This window comes from Atractosteus spatula, chromosome 1, assembly GCF_055471065.1.
Source record: "Atractosteus spatula isolate fAtrSpa1 chromosome 1, fAtrSpa1.hap1, whole genome shotgun sequence".
Lineage (NCBI taxonomy): Eukaryota > Metazoa > Chordata > Actinopteri > Semionotiformes > Lepisosteidae > Atractosteus > Atractosteus spatula.
Genome location: NC_142706.1, coordinates 25105962 through 25121495, shown reverse-complemented (window position 1 = coordinate 25121495; position 15534 = coordinate 25105962). Strand labels below are relative to the sequence as shown.

At 34.0% G+C, this 15534-nt stretch overlaps 1 protein-coding gene across 3 annotated transcripts in view; it reads right to left on the bottom strand.

Moving 5' to 3' along the window:
* Positions 1-15534, bottom strand: part of guf1 (GTP binding elongation factor GUF1) — a 41863-nt gene that overhangs the window by 8999 nt on the left and 17330 nt on the right. For 2 of the 3 annotated variants that reach the window (XM_088923082.1, XM_088923101.1), the window contains 5 exons: positions 12229-12361; positions 10660-10803; positions 10257-10390; positions 4856-4957; positions 2768-2887 (listed from right to left, as the gene is read on the bottom strand). In XM_088923082.1, coding sequence (XP_088779208.1) covers positions 2768-2887; positions 4856-4957; positions 10257-10390; positions 10660-10803; positions 12229-12361 — 633 coding nt within the window. The remainder of the gene's footprint in view (positions 1-2767; positions 2888-4855; positions 4958-10256; positions 10391-10659; positions 10804-12228; positions 12362-15534) is intronic. The other variant, XM_088923092.1, reaches the window with a different exon arrangement.

Genomic DNA, 15534 nt, shown 5'->3' with positions numbered 1-15534 from the left:
CTTACACCTGGGATCCGCTTTATTCAAGCGGTTTCTAAAAATGCAACCAGGTACTGGATATTGTTTAAATAAAAGCTGTGGTAATTTTCACAAATCGCGATCTTTTAAATGCCTGTGGTTTGAAGGCACAGTGTCATTTTTTGCAAAGTTATTGACATCTGAAAAATTGTGGTCTCATAAATAGGCATTTTTATAAGCAAACAAATGACTCTGAACTATAATAACGTATCGGATAATTATTAACAATATGAATTTATTAATAACAGCTAATACTTTTAAACTGATTCAATCTTTTTCATTTTCCGGGGTCTTTTTAATACCGTTTTGTTATTCTTGGTTATAATTATAAGAATACACACTATTTATTATTGTTGTTGCTATTGTTGCTGCTGCTGCACCGTGCTGCACCCACTGGGCTTCGAGCTTTGAATCGCCGACTTCTAAATCATTAAATAATAATTTTATGAAACAATTTGGGATTATGATTATAATTTGTCTATTATTATCAAATCCCTCAACTCAACTCGTTCACTTGTGGTTATTTTGGAAACATTTTGACATGTTCCTTTTAACTTCATTGCTGTCGATACTGTTGCAATAGGTAATGAAATGCCCAGAGTTTGTAATGCTGGGCGCTGTGAATGAGATAGACTTTGATACAGTACAAATAAATGTATTTCCCACAAGCTGTACTGTAGTGGCTTTAAAACTATACAGCATTGCACTGTATGCATGTGGCACGTCTTTGTTCCAAGTTTCAAAACTACAGTATGGAAAAATGAGTGTTTAGAAACAACAGGACATTTGATTGCTGATTGCCTTTTGTTAAAGAACGACAAACACAACAGAGGGCATGCTACTGAAAATCCATCCCCACCCCCAAGAACTGTCTGTAACACTCTTAGCCTTTGTGACAACCATCTGTTAACGATGTACCGAGCTGTGTTACATAAAGCGGCTGCAATGGAATAAGTAAAAGTTAATTCCAAACTGAAAAGAAAAGACTCAACGTGTCTCCTCTATAATTCTTCAGCTTACAGATCGTTCAACTTAATTTATTATTAATATTATTAATAATATCTTCCGTAACGCATTATAATTGGAATGTTTTTATAAGTGTAAATCCACCAGGACAGATAGCAGTCTCACCTACACTATTTGGTTATTTTTTACGATTCTGACAGACTTTCAGAATGCTTCGACTGATGCTTAAAAATGTAACATAATGCATACTGTGGAGAAAGAGCTATTGAGCACACAGCATCTTTCCACCTTCGAAAAGACTTGCGTTTGTAGTTTATTATCTGCGTGAAAACAGGAAATACAGAGGGAGCTTCACAAATTAAACAATGGTCTGGAACACCCCGTCTCAAAAATAGGCTTTTTAACCAACGAAGGTTGTGAAAAGGGTGACAAATCACCCCGAACAAAATACAATTTAAAACTAGAAGCAGTCTGAAATTATTAGTTATTAATAAATTCATATTGTTAATAAATATCAGATACGTTATTATAGTTCAGCTTCAGCAGTCTTTTTAATACCGTTTTGTTAATCTCAGTTATAATTATAATATATACGATTTCGGTTTAAGGCTTGTTGTAAAGGCTTGTCTTTAAATGCTGCACTTGAATGAATAAGGTATTTTGAATTGACTTGACTAAACCAGGTGAACTGTTTATTACTTCCATTGTTGACAGTATACACGTTTGTCCATTCATATGTTGCGATATGTAGAAATTCCAAACAATTTAATATTTTGTCCATAATATTTCCTTTTTTAGTATTTGTTAAAGGAGAACTCATGCCATGAGCAGGATTCAAATCCCAAATTCCAGAATGCGAGTCATGCACTGAAGCCACTATGCCAACAAACTGCTCAGCAGCTATAGCTGAAAAGGGCAGGCAAAATGTTTTCAAGTAATCACAAGTCAATGCATCATATTGATGCAGATGTTTACAAAGGAAGTGGACTACGGTAATACTCTGAGCTACAGTGGATATAAAAAGTCTACACACCCTTATTGAAATGTGATTGGTTAGCCCTGAACATAGCTACAGCCCCCATTATAAAAGGGTGTGCACACTTATATAACCAGGGTTTTGCAGGTTTTTTTATTTTAATTATTTTTCCAAATAATTATCTATTTGTTTTTCTCTAGAATTTTGTTGGTTGCAAGGTCACATTAAAGATGGAAAAATGTTTGACATGATTTATCTTGATTTCTGGCTTTACATCACAAAAACCTACAATTTCAATAAGGGTGTGTAGACTTTTTATATCCACTGTACATAAATATATTTAGATCCGGAAATTAATAATATTAATTTCTTTAGATATGCCATTCCATATTATATCCCCTATTAAGCAGATTCTAATAGACATAATAGAAATAGAATGGTCTCAAAATTGTCATTAATAAAGTATTTGGATAGTAATCTGTTAACTTTTGTAGTATGTACTATTCTATTATATGAAGAGGCTTTTCATAAAAAAATATTTCATAAAAACACTTTTACATATGCAATTGTTATTTTTCTAATACATCACACATCCAGTCACACTATTGGACAACCTTTGGAGTGCACTTCCCCGGCACAGGAAAATTAGGATGAAGAAGATTAATCAAAAATAACATAATGCAATGCAGTATTATGACTTGAAACATTCAGGGTATTCACGTAAAGTGTGAGATATTGTTATTAAATAGACCCACTAAAATGCACACAATGTATATGGCTATATATATATAAAAGAAATGCACTTACGTCTCTCTGGCAATAACTTTGCTGCCAATTGCTGCCTGAATAGCGATTTCAAAAAGCTGTCTAGGTATGGAGTTCTTCAGTCGTTCACACATTGTCTTGCCCACAGTATATGCTTTTTGCCTGAAAACATAGTTATTTTAAAAAGTTGCTTCCATAAATGGTCTAAAACCCCACAGAGATTTTAAGACCAAAGACAACTCATTAAATACTGCATAGGTGTATGAAAACTCAAATGTTATGGCAGGACAAACCTAATATACTTCAATCAGGCCATCCATACAATAAATTGTCCACTAGGCACAACCATTATATACAGTGCCTTGCAAAAGTATTCAGACCCTTGACCAATTCTCTCATTTTACTGAATTACAAATCCTAAATTGAAATTTAGTTCTCTGTGATATTTTTATTTCTAAGCACTGAAACTTAAAATTAATTATTTTAATGTGTTAGAAAATATTCTTCAGAAAAAATAAAAAAACTAAAATATGCTGTACCGAGTCCTGGATATTTTTAGCATTATTAACAGTAATTATTTGAAATAGTGTAGTTTTAATTTAATTTTTATTGTACACTACATGGTGTGGCATGGTAGCACTGTGCTGATTAGCCTTGCAGCACTGGGGCCCTGGTTCAATTCCTGGCATGCATCTGTGGGGAGTTTATACGTTTTCCCTGTGTTCATATGTTTTTGCTCCAGATGCTCCATTTTTTTCCCCCAAAGTCCATAGACATACTGGTAAGATAATTGTCTTATACGCTAATTGGCCCTAGTGTACGTGTGTCTGTAATGTCTGCTATAGTGTTTGCTATACAATGGACTGGAATTCCATCCAAGGTGTATTTGCTCCCCTGCAAATCTGTATTGGAAAAAGCAGCTACAAATTAGACGGATGGATGTACACTACATTAATTTCTGTTTCAGTATTTCAGTACTCGAATAAATGAACCACACTTTATATACACCTATCCCTCAATATATGAATGCTCAATTTATACAATTATTTGCTGCAACAAAGTTTATATTTTAATGTTTGTTAGGTGTTACAAAAGCAATAAAAATAAGGAAAGCATTCCCCCTGTCTATAAACCTTGAAGGGGTAGAAAGGACTGAAAAAGTTGAGTGGTCGAAATACTTGTGCATTACCATCATCTTAGCTGTTTTGTGTATGTTTAGCGGTTTACAATTTTATATATTTTGACTTGTTAACCACTGTACTGTAAGTTAAAGGGACTAAAAATCATAAACGTGCAATAGTGTTATTACTTTTATAATTCAGTAATCTTAAGGTAAAAATGAGTAATATCAGACAATTTTCTAGACCTTAGGAGCAAGTGATTAGTGATTACATAGATGGAATGGAACTTGAATTATCTTTCTGAAACATTTGGTATTCCATGCAGTTTTTGAGGAACAAATTAAATTCATAAACTGGGGAATGGGTGTATACACACATCAACTGATAAACTACAGGACTGAAATATGAGTTATGTGAGCTCTGGGATTAGTGGTCAGAATCATCTGTAAACTATGCTTAAGGGACTGATTAGTGAAAATTAGTGATGATTAGTGAAAAGTAGGTTGTTTGTAATTAGTAGAATTAGTGTTAGTAGTAGGTATTCTTAACTGGAATAAAAGGGATAAGTAAAATCAGTAAAAGGTAAAAAATAAAACCAAAATACAAAACAATTTATTTGCCAAGTATTAGCAATTTGGAAATAGTAAAACATTGACTTCTACAAACATTTCTATCACTATTTACTAGCATCTACCTGTTGAACAAATCATGCATGTGAGCTTTCCATTCACTTCTAAGAAGTTTCATTATTTTTCATTATTTCAATATAAGAAAAACACTAGATACAATTTCAGTGAGACCAATGGTGGTTCATTCACTGAGGCTGCATAATCAGTTTAGAGTGAACAGATCCCCTCATCATGTCCAAAGAACATAACATTAATTCTGAATTTGATTTGACATTCTTGAAACATTAAGAAGTATTTCACAAACAAAATAAGAAAAGAGATTAAAATCTAGAATCCACAGTGCATGTTTACAGTAGTAAAGGAACTGCAAAGTAACTTACTTATGCACAATAGTTGCAAGCTCCTCCACAGGCTTCCCATTTAGCAAAATGTCCATCTTTATTAGGTCAGCTGGTTGGTATCCTGCATCCTCATAGTCAAAGCTAAAAATGCACAAAGATTATATGCATCTTACAAATATTAAGAGGAACAGCTAGAAAATATATAAACTAACATTTGCTGTACTTTCAGTTGGGTGCTTTCAAGCAGAGTGGTTGACAGTCACTGGAGAAGTATGGAGGGTCTGCAAATCATACTATTTTGATATTAATCCATCAAGTATACTAATTTTTTGCTAATAAGTACAGTAAGTCTGCATGCATCCCCACTTGGAACATGCCTGAATAATAGGGCAAGTGCATTCCTTGTGGAGTCACAAAGGATATAAGAACTATGAACCTCTCTTTCAAGTAGAGATACGAGTTGCACAAAAACTACCACAAATCTTAACAAAATAGACCTGGTGATTGTTAAGTCAAGAGAAGAGTTTCCCCAACACCAGAGATAAGGTCATAAATTTGGGGCCACTGCTTAGCAAGGAATGCAAGAAAGGATTTTTGTTCAGCTTCAGTTTCAATGAACTGTGCAACCATACCTAAAAATCATCCATATGTATAGTCTATGTACAATGAACACCATACTTTACCATTCTGTTAATATTAAATTAATAAGTCACATGATTGTGCTCAAAACATAACCAACTGTATTAAACCTCAAATAATAAGGGATATCTGAGCAAATGCCTGTAGATATCACTTATTTGGTCTTAAAAAAAGAGCAATTTATAATAAAACAGACAAAACATAATTCTGATTGCAACAAGCAATAGTGAAAGGAATTAGAATATAGAAAACAGATTATTCTCATTCATTGATTGAGTGTCCAGGTTTGGAAAACAATGTCACTCCTCTAGTGGTTAAAAGAGGTACAATCCCCTCCCATTGCTTGTATAGCAAATCTAAATTTTGACCCAATAAATTAGTAACTTTCATTCCTTACTGGAAAAAGACTGAATGACTGGATGTGCTGCCGCATCACCTACTTCATTCACTTACAGAAGGGTAAACTAAAAATATTAAATTAAAATACAATATAAGGCATCATAATTATTTCAGTAAGAATGAGTAGTTCAGTAATCTAATTATCAAACTTGTATGTACGGGTTTTCCCAAATACTGAACATTTTATCTGTCTCTTCTTATAGACTCAATAAAAAAATCCTGAAGGAGTGATATGCAAATTTCAGATTTTAGTTAGGTAACCAGAACCCTGGCAGACAAGACTTTCGTATGTCTTTGTCTGAGACTTATAAATTGGGGAAGCCAAAAACTACAATTTGGAAGTTACGCATGAGAGAACAAGAAGTCTAGAAGTTAGGCATGTGTGAACTTTAACTTCAATACCCAGGAATGCCAACACACAAAGGAGACAGAAGTTAGCAAAGGAGTTAGCAAAGAGCTCAACTGGACCAGGGAAGCAAAGTCTGATATGCTACTGTACCCTTCCCAGCCAGCAACCCATCTACTTGCGCTCCACAGCAAAGCTGGATCAGATCTTGAACAGGGTTACAACACTCATGGCCTTAACAAATCCTCACAGATCAAGTAATGCCTACTATCCAAAACATAAGCAATAGGAACACACCAGGCTTTTCTAGTTTGTGCACTTAAAGAAATAGTTCAATACTGCTTTGGTTCAATGTTTGATAGGAATAGCATAAAATGCTTATCATAATAAAGATTTAATGTAACTTTAAGCCTTTTGCCTCAAATTAGAATTTGAGTTTTTTAATACACAGTTGTTCTGTATCTGTATCTCTATTGCCAATCATTCCTCATCTCTTCCCTTAAGCCTTTTTGTTCAGATTATTTTTATAATGCCATTGTCCGTCAGGGTCGTCTCAGATATAGCCAGTAAAAAAGTAAAACCCGCTGTTCGTGCACACAGAATGTACGAGTCGCTACCTAGTAATGTACGCACTACCTAGCTAGATTGTGTCACATGACACTAGGCAAGAGAGTCGGTAGTCTGTAAAGCAGCATATCAGTTGACCGCGGATTCGGTGTTTCGTGTTTCTATAAATGGTCATTTTGCGAGATTTTTGTAACACGATCGCAGTTGGGAAGTTTTTAAATATGAGTAAAAACCGTGAAGGGCATGGAGCCTAGTTCTAAAGAGAAATGGAAACGCAAATACAGAAAGTATGACGACAGTTTCTTGAATTTCGGTTTCACATGCATAATTGTGGACACTGAAGAATGTCCTCAGTGTGTTGTCTGCCTTAAAGTGTTGGCTGCTGAGAGCATGCTCCCCAATAAATTGAAACGTAATTTGGAAACCGTTCACAGTAGTTTGATAAGCAAACCTTGTGAGTATTTTTCGCACAAGTTTAATGAATGAACAGAAAGCTGCTTTTTCTAACCAAACTATAGTCCCCAGCAAATTTCTTTTTTCATCATACAAAGTAGCATACCGAGTAGCACAATGCAAAAAAACTCATACTATTGGAGTACCAAGGAATAAGCAACAGAGCTCTGTGAATTCTGCTTCCCTTTCCAATATCCTGCCTTTGTGAAGCAGGGATTTCAGCACTTGCAGTTATCAAATCCAAGTTCAGATCAAGAGTCAATGTTGAAAAGGAGGTGCACATTGCCATTTCAAAAAAACAACCCAGTATTTTTGGTGAATTATGCTAACAATTTATTACACAAGCCCACCTACCCATTAAGCGGCACAAACAAAAATACTCCCCCCTTTAAAAAAACATTGATGTCAGATTTTTACATTTTAGTCATTTTATTTGCATTTTACAAAGATCTTCTTCTTCTTCGCATTTTCCCACTTATGTGGGGTCTGCTTGTTTGCACCGATTTTTCCACTTCATAATGTTTGCACATTCAAATAATTTTAATAAAATGTGTTGTCAAGTATTTTTATATTTTGATCAAGCCTATTGGTTTTGAAAATGATTAAGACTAATAAAAATTGGATCAACTTTGTTTTTATTTTGACCCATCATTTCTTTTTCAAATTTATAATCTTTTGTAAAATATCACACTGCCATAGAACTTATTTTTGACACAGGGGAGGCATGTGGACAATTTGACAGGTCAAGGGAGGCACGGACCCAAAAAGTTTGGGAAACCCTGCTTTACCAATTTGATTCACCAGTTAGAGTGGGTCCATCATACTGTGAGGGAACCTGCGCCAAAATGAGTGGATTGAAGAAGCAAAACAGTGAATGCAGAGTGTTTAACAAAGAATGGACTGCAAAATACTTTTCACAGAGGTTGGAACATATGGCTATATGTTTAATTTGTAAGGAAAGTGTCGCAGTGTTCAAAGAATACAATCTCAGTTGGTATTTTTCTACCAAACATGCTAACTATGCTAGCAATCTGTCATGTGAGAAGTGGTCTAATAGAGCTTCCAAACTAGCCACTAGTTTACAGGCTCAGCAAAATGTATTTTTCTGCCCTTCTACTATCTAAGAGAAGAGGCCAGCAAAAAGGCAAGCTACCTGCCTGCATATAAAATTGCTAAGCAAAGCAAGCCGCTCTCTAAAGAGGAGCTTTTGAAGGAGTGTATGATAGAAACTGTAGATATTCTTTGTCCACGCAGAACAGTTACCCGTCAGGTAGAGGTAATTGGTGAAGCCTTGGCTTGTGAGTTGAACGTCAAGTTTTATTTAATTTTTATTTAAAACATATTCAACACAAAGGTATGCTTTTCTCTTAGTGTTATTTTGCTTTGTATTTTACTTCAGACAACTTTAAAATTAAAAATATAATCTGCAGTTTCTGTATTACCCTGCCATGGTTTGAATTACAGACACAAATAAAGGACAAAATAGTTACTCTGATCCAGACTTGGCTAGAGATTACACTGTGATAAACTTTGTAAATTTTGAATAATTGCATCACCTTGCCTCATAGTCTTCTCTGTTCAAGACAACAAAGGTCCAGTTCCTTAAGTCTGTCAGTATAGTATTTTCCCTTAAGCACCCTATCTAGCTGCTCTTTCTGGACTGATTCCAGAGCAGCGATATCTTTTCTATGCTGTGGTGAATAAAAATTGTATACAATACTCTAAATGAGGCCTTACTAGTGTGCTATAAATTTTTAATAACACATCCTTTAATTCAAATACAAACATCTAGCAATATCCCTTTTAACTGTGTTCCCCCATTGACTTGAACATGTATATACACTTTGTCACCATAAACACATAAGTCTTTTTCATAAGTAGTCTACATATATTTTTACTACCTGGATGCATTATCCTGCACTTGTCTACACTAAAATTCATCTGTCTGGTGTTTGCCCAGTACTAAATTTTATCTCTTCTATAATTTTTTACTAGTTACTACTATTTTATTAATTACAACTATAATTACTAGTCAAGTCTGGCTCAATCAAGAAAAAACATCAGAACTGAAAATTCCTAATTACAAAGGCTACACCTCAAGATGTAAACCTCTCATTACCACACAAAAAAAGAAAACTTCAACTGAAATTTACTCACACATACAAAAGTTAAGACCAAAGATGAAGAACTGCCAAAGTTATGGAAAGGTTAAAGTTAGAAAGAAAGGAACTAGAGATGTGCCAATGAACACCAACTCATCCCTGAAGCATGATGGAGGTAAATAATGGCCACTGTTAGTGGCATACTTGTCTTTATTGATGACGTAACTAAAAATGGAAGAAGAGGAATAATCCTCTGTGGAATATGTTCACAGAAACATTTTGTCCGCTTATGTTCTGTGTATATAATTAGTAGGAGGCACTTTACCATGCTGTATGGCAATAAAAGAAACCAATGTGCCAATGTGACCACTGAGTTCATCAGAAGAAAAAAATGAAAAATCATAGACTGGCCAAGTCAATCCAAATTTGAGTGTGCATTTTACAAAATAAAAAGTAACCCAAAACAGATTTTTACACTCTAAAATTTAAAGTGAATGTTTTCTAATAGTTAATGTCATTTGTAAATCACTAGGTTGTTTTTGTTCCAATTTTGTTTCCAAAAATATTGAGTTCATGGGTTTGAATACAAATGTAATCAACATTTCTTTTTTTTTCCATTTTTTATTTTTGCAGATATTTACTGTAACTAATACCACCCCTTGAAGTCTTTAATGTGAAAATTTAGGCTTTGAATATAATATCAAAATAATAAAAAAGGAATATGTATCATTTTGTAATTTCACAATATGGACACCAAAGGAAGTGTCTGAACATTTTTGCAAGGCACTGTTTATCACCACCTGGCACACGAAAGACACAGTCCAACGTTCTGATATTCTATACTAGCATAAAGACACAGGTTAACAGTTGAAGCATTTTACTTTCTCAATGTAAATATGATAATTTTGACAGTTATTGTAAAATCAGATCCTACCTGGCATATCCAGATGACAAAGATTTTAATTGGTCATAGAAGTCAACCACAATTTCATTCAGAGGAAAGAGGTATTTCATCATAACACGGTGGTCATCAATGTAAACCAAGTTCTTTTGTACAGCTCTACGATTCTGTATAAGGAAGAGATTAAATATGCTCCTTTTAAATTCCACTAAATATATCTAGGGTCAAGAACAAGATGTTTAGAAAATCAAATTTAAAACAAATAATAATAAGACATCAGAGAATGACAGTTCCCCCCAAAACTGATATTTTTCCCTTAGAGTCAAAACATTTATATTTACAATTATGTGATTAATATGAATGATAAGTATATTATAATATGTTACATCTTGAGTAATTCAATGCAAATATTTTATCATATTACAAAAAAACATACCAGACACAAAGTTATAATCTTGCCAATGTAGTCATCTGGTGTAATTATGGTACCAATAACCACAGGTTCAAAATAATTTAAAACTTGGGACCTATCAGGGAAGTGAGATGGATTGACAATGGTAATATCCTCTGAACCATACTCCTGCAAAACAAATAATTATGAAACACTGTACATTATTTCTCCACATAAAAAGGGGCATTAGAGAATTTATACAAATTCAAAGATTCATCAGCTGATGGAGAGAATATACTAGGGAAGTAGGTTTGTTATGCTAACAGATCTGGTTTTAAGTGCTACAAATTACAGTTTCCTCAGGACACAGACAGGAAATGTATCAAAGTGAATACCGTTTCACTTCACAGATTAACAATAAGAAGTGAAAGAAACACCTTTTACAAAGCCAATGTGCTTGTTGATGTATCAGATATTTTTACAATCTAAACCTGTACTTCAAAATCTAAGAGTGAGTGTGCATGTCACCTGATAACATATATTCCGTTACACATCCCAGGTGTATTAAAGGGTATTTTTGGATTATTGTACAGACACTAAAGCACCAGTAAATTAAATTTAGACATAATAATTATAACTTAATAATGAGGTCACTTAATTATAGTTGATTTATAATTTTATACTAGTAATATAATAGTTATCCAATCTATACTAAGTCTAAGTCTCCCTTTAAATGGGTACAAAAAAGCAGGGACGTGTAAAAGATGTGCAAATATAGGAATACAATTGTTAAATGTTAGGTCTAGGAAACCAGCTCTGTTTGTAAGAGGGTAAGCCATTATAATTTTCCCTCTTTCTAACTCACACAATAAAAGCAGCATCTATGTGAGTAGGAGCCATGATTTACAGAATAGATTTCCTGCTCCTTGAAAGACAGAAACTTACCAAGTAATTGAGATTTAAAGACATCAAATTAAAACTCAGGAAAATTAGGATATATCCATATACATATTGGAATTTTGTCTAGTTTTTTGTTTGACCACCAGACAAGATAATTATCTCTTTGTTTTATTTTTCTTATTTGGTATGTTTCCATCTAGTTTAGCATCAGCTTAGAGTGTATTTTTTTGTCTGCAGTATGGCTTTTACATTATATGAATGACTATTATGGTCGATTTCTCTCTCTTTCAGATACAATTGGTGATCTCTGTCACTGAGAGATCGGAGTAGCTAATTCTGAGTTCTACAAAAAGCTAAGCCTATGTACTATACATAATTCTATCAATCTTAAAGAAAACAGTATCTTAAATATTAACTTAATCTTGAAGACTGGCCAGGAAACAAACATGATCAGACTGGACATTACATGATGAGTGGGATATTTTAGAAAGTAACTATTATAAATTTGCTTAATACATGTCAGAACCTGATTTTTAACATTGGTTTTAATTCAGTTCCATCTCCTATTTATTATAAAAGACAACCAAATGCAACACTCCCACAGAAGGCCTCTAAATTTGTAACAATATACACATACATTCTTAGCAATTGAATTAGTGATAACATTTATGTTTAAAACTAAATAAATTCAAAGCAGCTAAAAAGGTAACCCACCTTTATAGATTTTGTTGACGAAAGAAGAGCCTTGTAAGGCACAGTTGGGGCTGTTACAATTACAGAGGCATCGTACTCTTGCTCTAGCCGCTGGTTAAAGACTTCCATGTGGAGAAGACCCAGAAATCCAAGCCTGAAGTGAAAATTGATGTATAATTTAATTTCATACATATACATTACAGCATATTTGAAGACTTTATAGTACCTTGAGTACAATGTGTAGAACTTACATGAACTTACATGACCTTTTGTATTACATAACCCTCTATATTCTATTTAGGACTGGAGTTATTCTAGAATGGAGTTATTCTGTATATATTTTAGAAGAAATGAAACAAATAAAACATGGTACTTTTTTTAAATAAAGGGCATTAAGTGGTACTTCTTTCATTTTATACCCAACTTAAAGGCCATAGTACATTCCTTCTTTTAACAAAAATAAAATCTTATTACATGGAACAACTTTTGCACAAAATTTGGAAATAAAATGTGAAAAACAGGGTGTCACTTATTTCATGATTTTTTTTGTCCACAAAATGACAACAGGTAAAATTATTTGAAAAAAGTTTGAGAAATATACATAGTGTTTGCTATTTGAAATTTAATATAATAATGTTCAGCATAAAAACCAGCTATATCTCGATATTAATTTCATTAACAAAAGGAATAACAGTTTTCATTATCATTCATCCAAGGGACTAAATTCAGTCTTTTTCACCGTGTGAAGAACACTTCTAACTCTACTCTTAGTGATTTTGTGGCCAAAAATAAGATTTTTCCCATTAAAAGCAAAGTTTTCAATTTTAAGAACAATATGATTAGTTCACAAAATGCTTATTTTGTGCATTTAATATTAATTTGGTGGCACATAATTAATTTTCTGTACCAAATATTAATGTATTTTGTGACTTAACACATACAGATGCAGCCATTCAAAATGCGCGGGCGATACCGCATTATTTTGCGGTACGCTGTACGCAGTCTACCGCAAGCTACAGGTAAATACCGCGAGTTACCGTAAATTCTCCTATAATACGACAAGCAAAATAATAGTATCCGGAATTTCCGCAAGGTGGAGCTAATAAAGCTCAACCTCTCATGTTTGAGCTGTGGCCATCAAAGTCTTTAACGAAGATATTACTAATAGTATTAATAATGAATGACCTTGGACAAGCTGTAAGTGTAAACTCAAAGTATTGCCCTGGTCAACATTCTTTTTTTCATTGACCGTCTTTGTAAAAGTAACACCACAGCATTTCGCAATCACGCATTTGTTTCCAATCATGCAAAGTACAGTGATTCACCATGCCTTTCACATGCTCATAAAAGAGATTGATTTAGGAACATAAACATATTACCGTATGCAAACTGTACTGTATACAGTATGTATATGTATATTTAATGTCTTAACTGTGCCCGTTTAAGTATTGAATATTCATATCTAATTTTACCACTGAAGGGAAATCTTAGTAGCTGAGCATAAAAAGAATAGGAGCATACTGCAACGCGTTTGAAGGCCATAAACGATATTAATTTTGGAACATAAACATACAGTATATGGCTGGTCTCGGTACTTTAAAGAAAACATACACGAAACATGGTTTCATTATGACCAGAATCGGTCTTGAGATATTTTTAACTTGATTTACAGTATTTGAGAGGTATGTCTTAACACCGATACTACAGTGCTTAAGTACTGCTCACGTATATGTTTCTAGGTTTATATTATGCATTTCATACGGTCAAATTACTTTTGAGCAACTAATAAGAAGCGCGAAACGGTATGCGTTTTACTTTCGTTTTGTGCTGGGACCCGTGGATTGATTAGAGATATCAAGTACATACAAGTCATTTTTTAAATGTTGTAGTTCGTCTTGAAAAAATGTTACGAGTACATCATCTATCAACAATTACACAGGTTCTGTTTCCATATTGCGGATTTTGGTTACGTAATATTATTTTCTAGATTTCACGTTGTGAATATATGATTTGGGCAAACAGAGCCGCAAAGAAGTACATTATGGGTTGTTGTTTTTTTTTTTGCAGTTTTATCTAGAACAAGCGATGCTTAAACCTTTGTCTGATTCTTGTGAAACTATCCACACGACAGTTACAGTACCTAGGAGTTGACTTCAGTGATGTCACTGATGGGATGTTTCTAAAAATCCATCCTCTGTAAAACGTCTTCTCTAGTTGTCCTGCATATGTATTCGCTAATGAAGCTGTGTGTTCTGAGCCTGGATCTCTACATTTCTGTATGAACCAGCTTAGAGGGCTAAAGACAGCTTGTGTTTAAATTGAGTGTAAGGCAATTTATGCTTCTAAAGTCATGGTCAGCATTTATTATTGTACTGTGCTGTAAACTTGTTCTGTGCCAAGTCACATTATTTTATAGCGTTTTTATAGCGTTATCAAATCTGGTGGCGCTGTGTTAGTTTCCTGACTCCTATGTCACATGGTCTGTGATTGAAACCTGTAATACCGGTTTAATTCGTCACAGCCAGCACTCCGGTTGTAAAGTAGAAGCAGGCGAGATTTCCAGCGAAAAACACCTCCCCCTTCTTCAGGGTCTTCTGCTCAGAATGAAACGCTAAAATGTAATGTAGGCTCTGAATGGGTTCAATTATGATTTGGGCTTGATTAAGGTCGCTGCCTTTCATCTAAAACCCTACTTGAATCCTTCTAAACTAAAAATCAGTGTTAGTGAGTTCTAAATAAAGAGGTATCCAGGTAACAGTGAAACGGGCGGACAGTCTGGGGAGATCGCCCGTTTTCCATGTAAATAGTTCCCTGGTTCCGCACCCCTTGGTGTTTCTCTCGCTCTCTCTCGGGTCACCTGATCATTAGCTCGAAAGATTTGAGTGCTTTGTGTATATTCTAATGGTAGTGGGGGCAGGGTGTGTGGGAACAGGTTTGGTTGAAATTGCATTGGAGATCTATGTTCTTCACACCTGAAACATTTTCTCTGAAAGCATTTTCTTCGCAGTTTAACCGATCTTGTTACAGCATGTTACAGTTTACTATTATTAACCATATTAATTTTAAGTGCTTAATGTAAAATCTTGTAAAAATATATTTTCATTGTTCAAATATACATTAAGTCTGACTATCATATAATAAGTTAAATACAAAACTAAAGAAAAAATAGGGTTAAATATAATTCAAAATATTTTGCTAACAATGTTAACTGTTTATGAATAATAAAATGTATTAACTAAGGAGTAGGATGGCACAGTTGTTAGTATGTTTTTTGTTTTGTTTCTTTTTCATAAATACAACAGTAGTACCTGATGTCTCAGTGGCTTT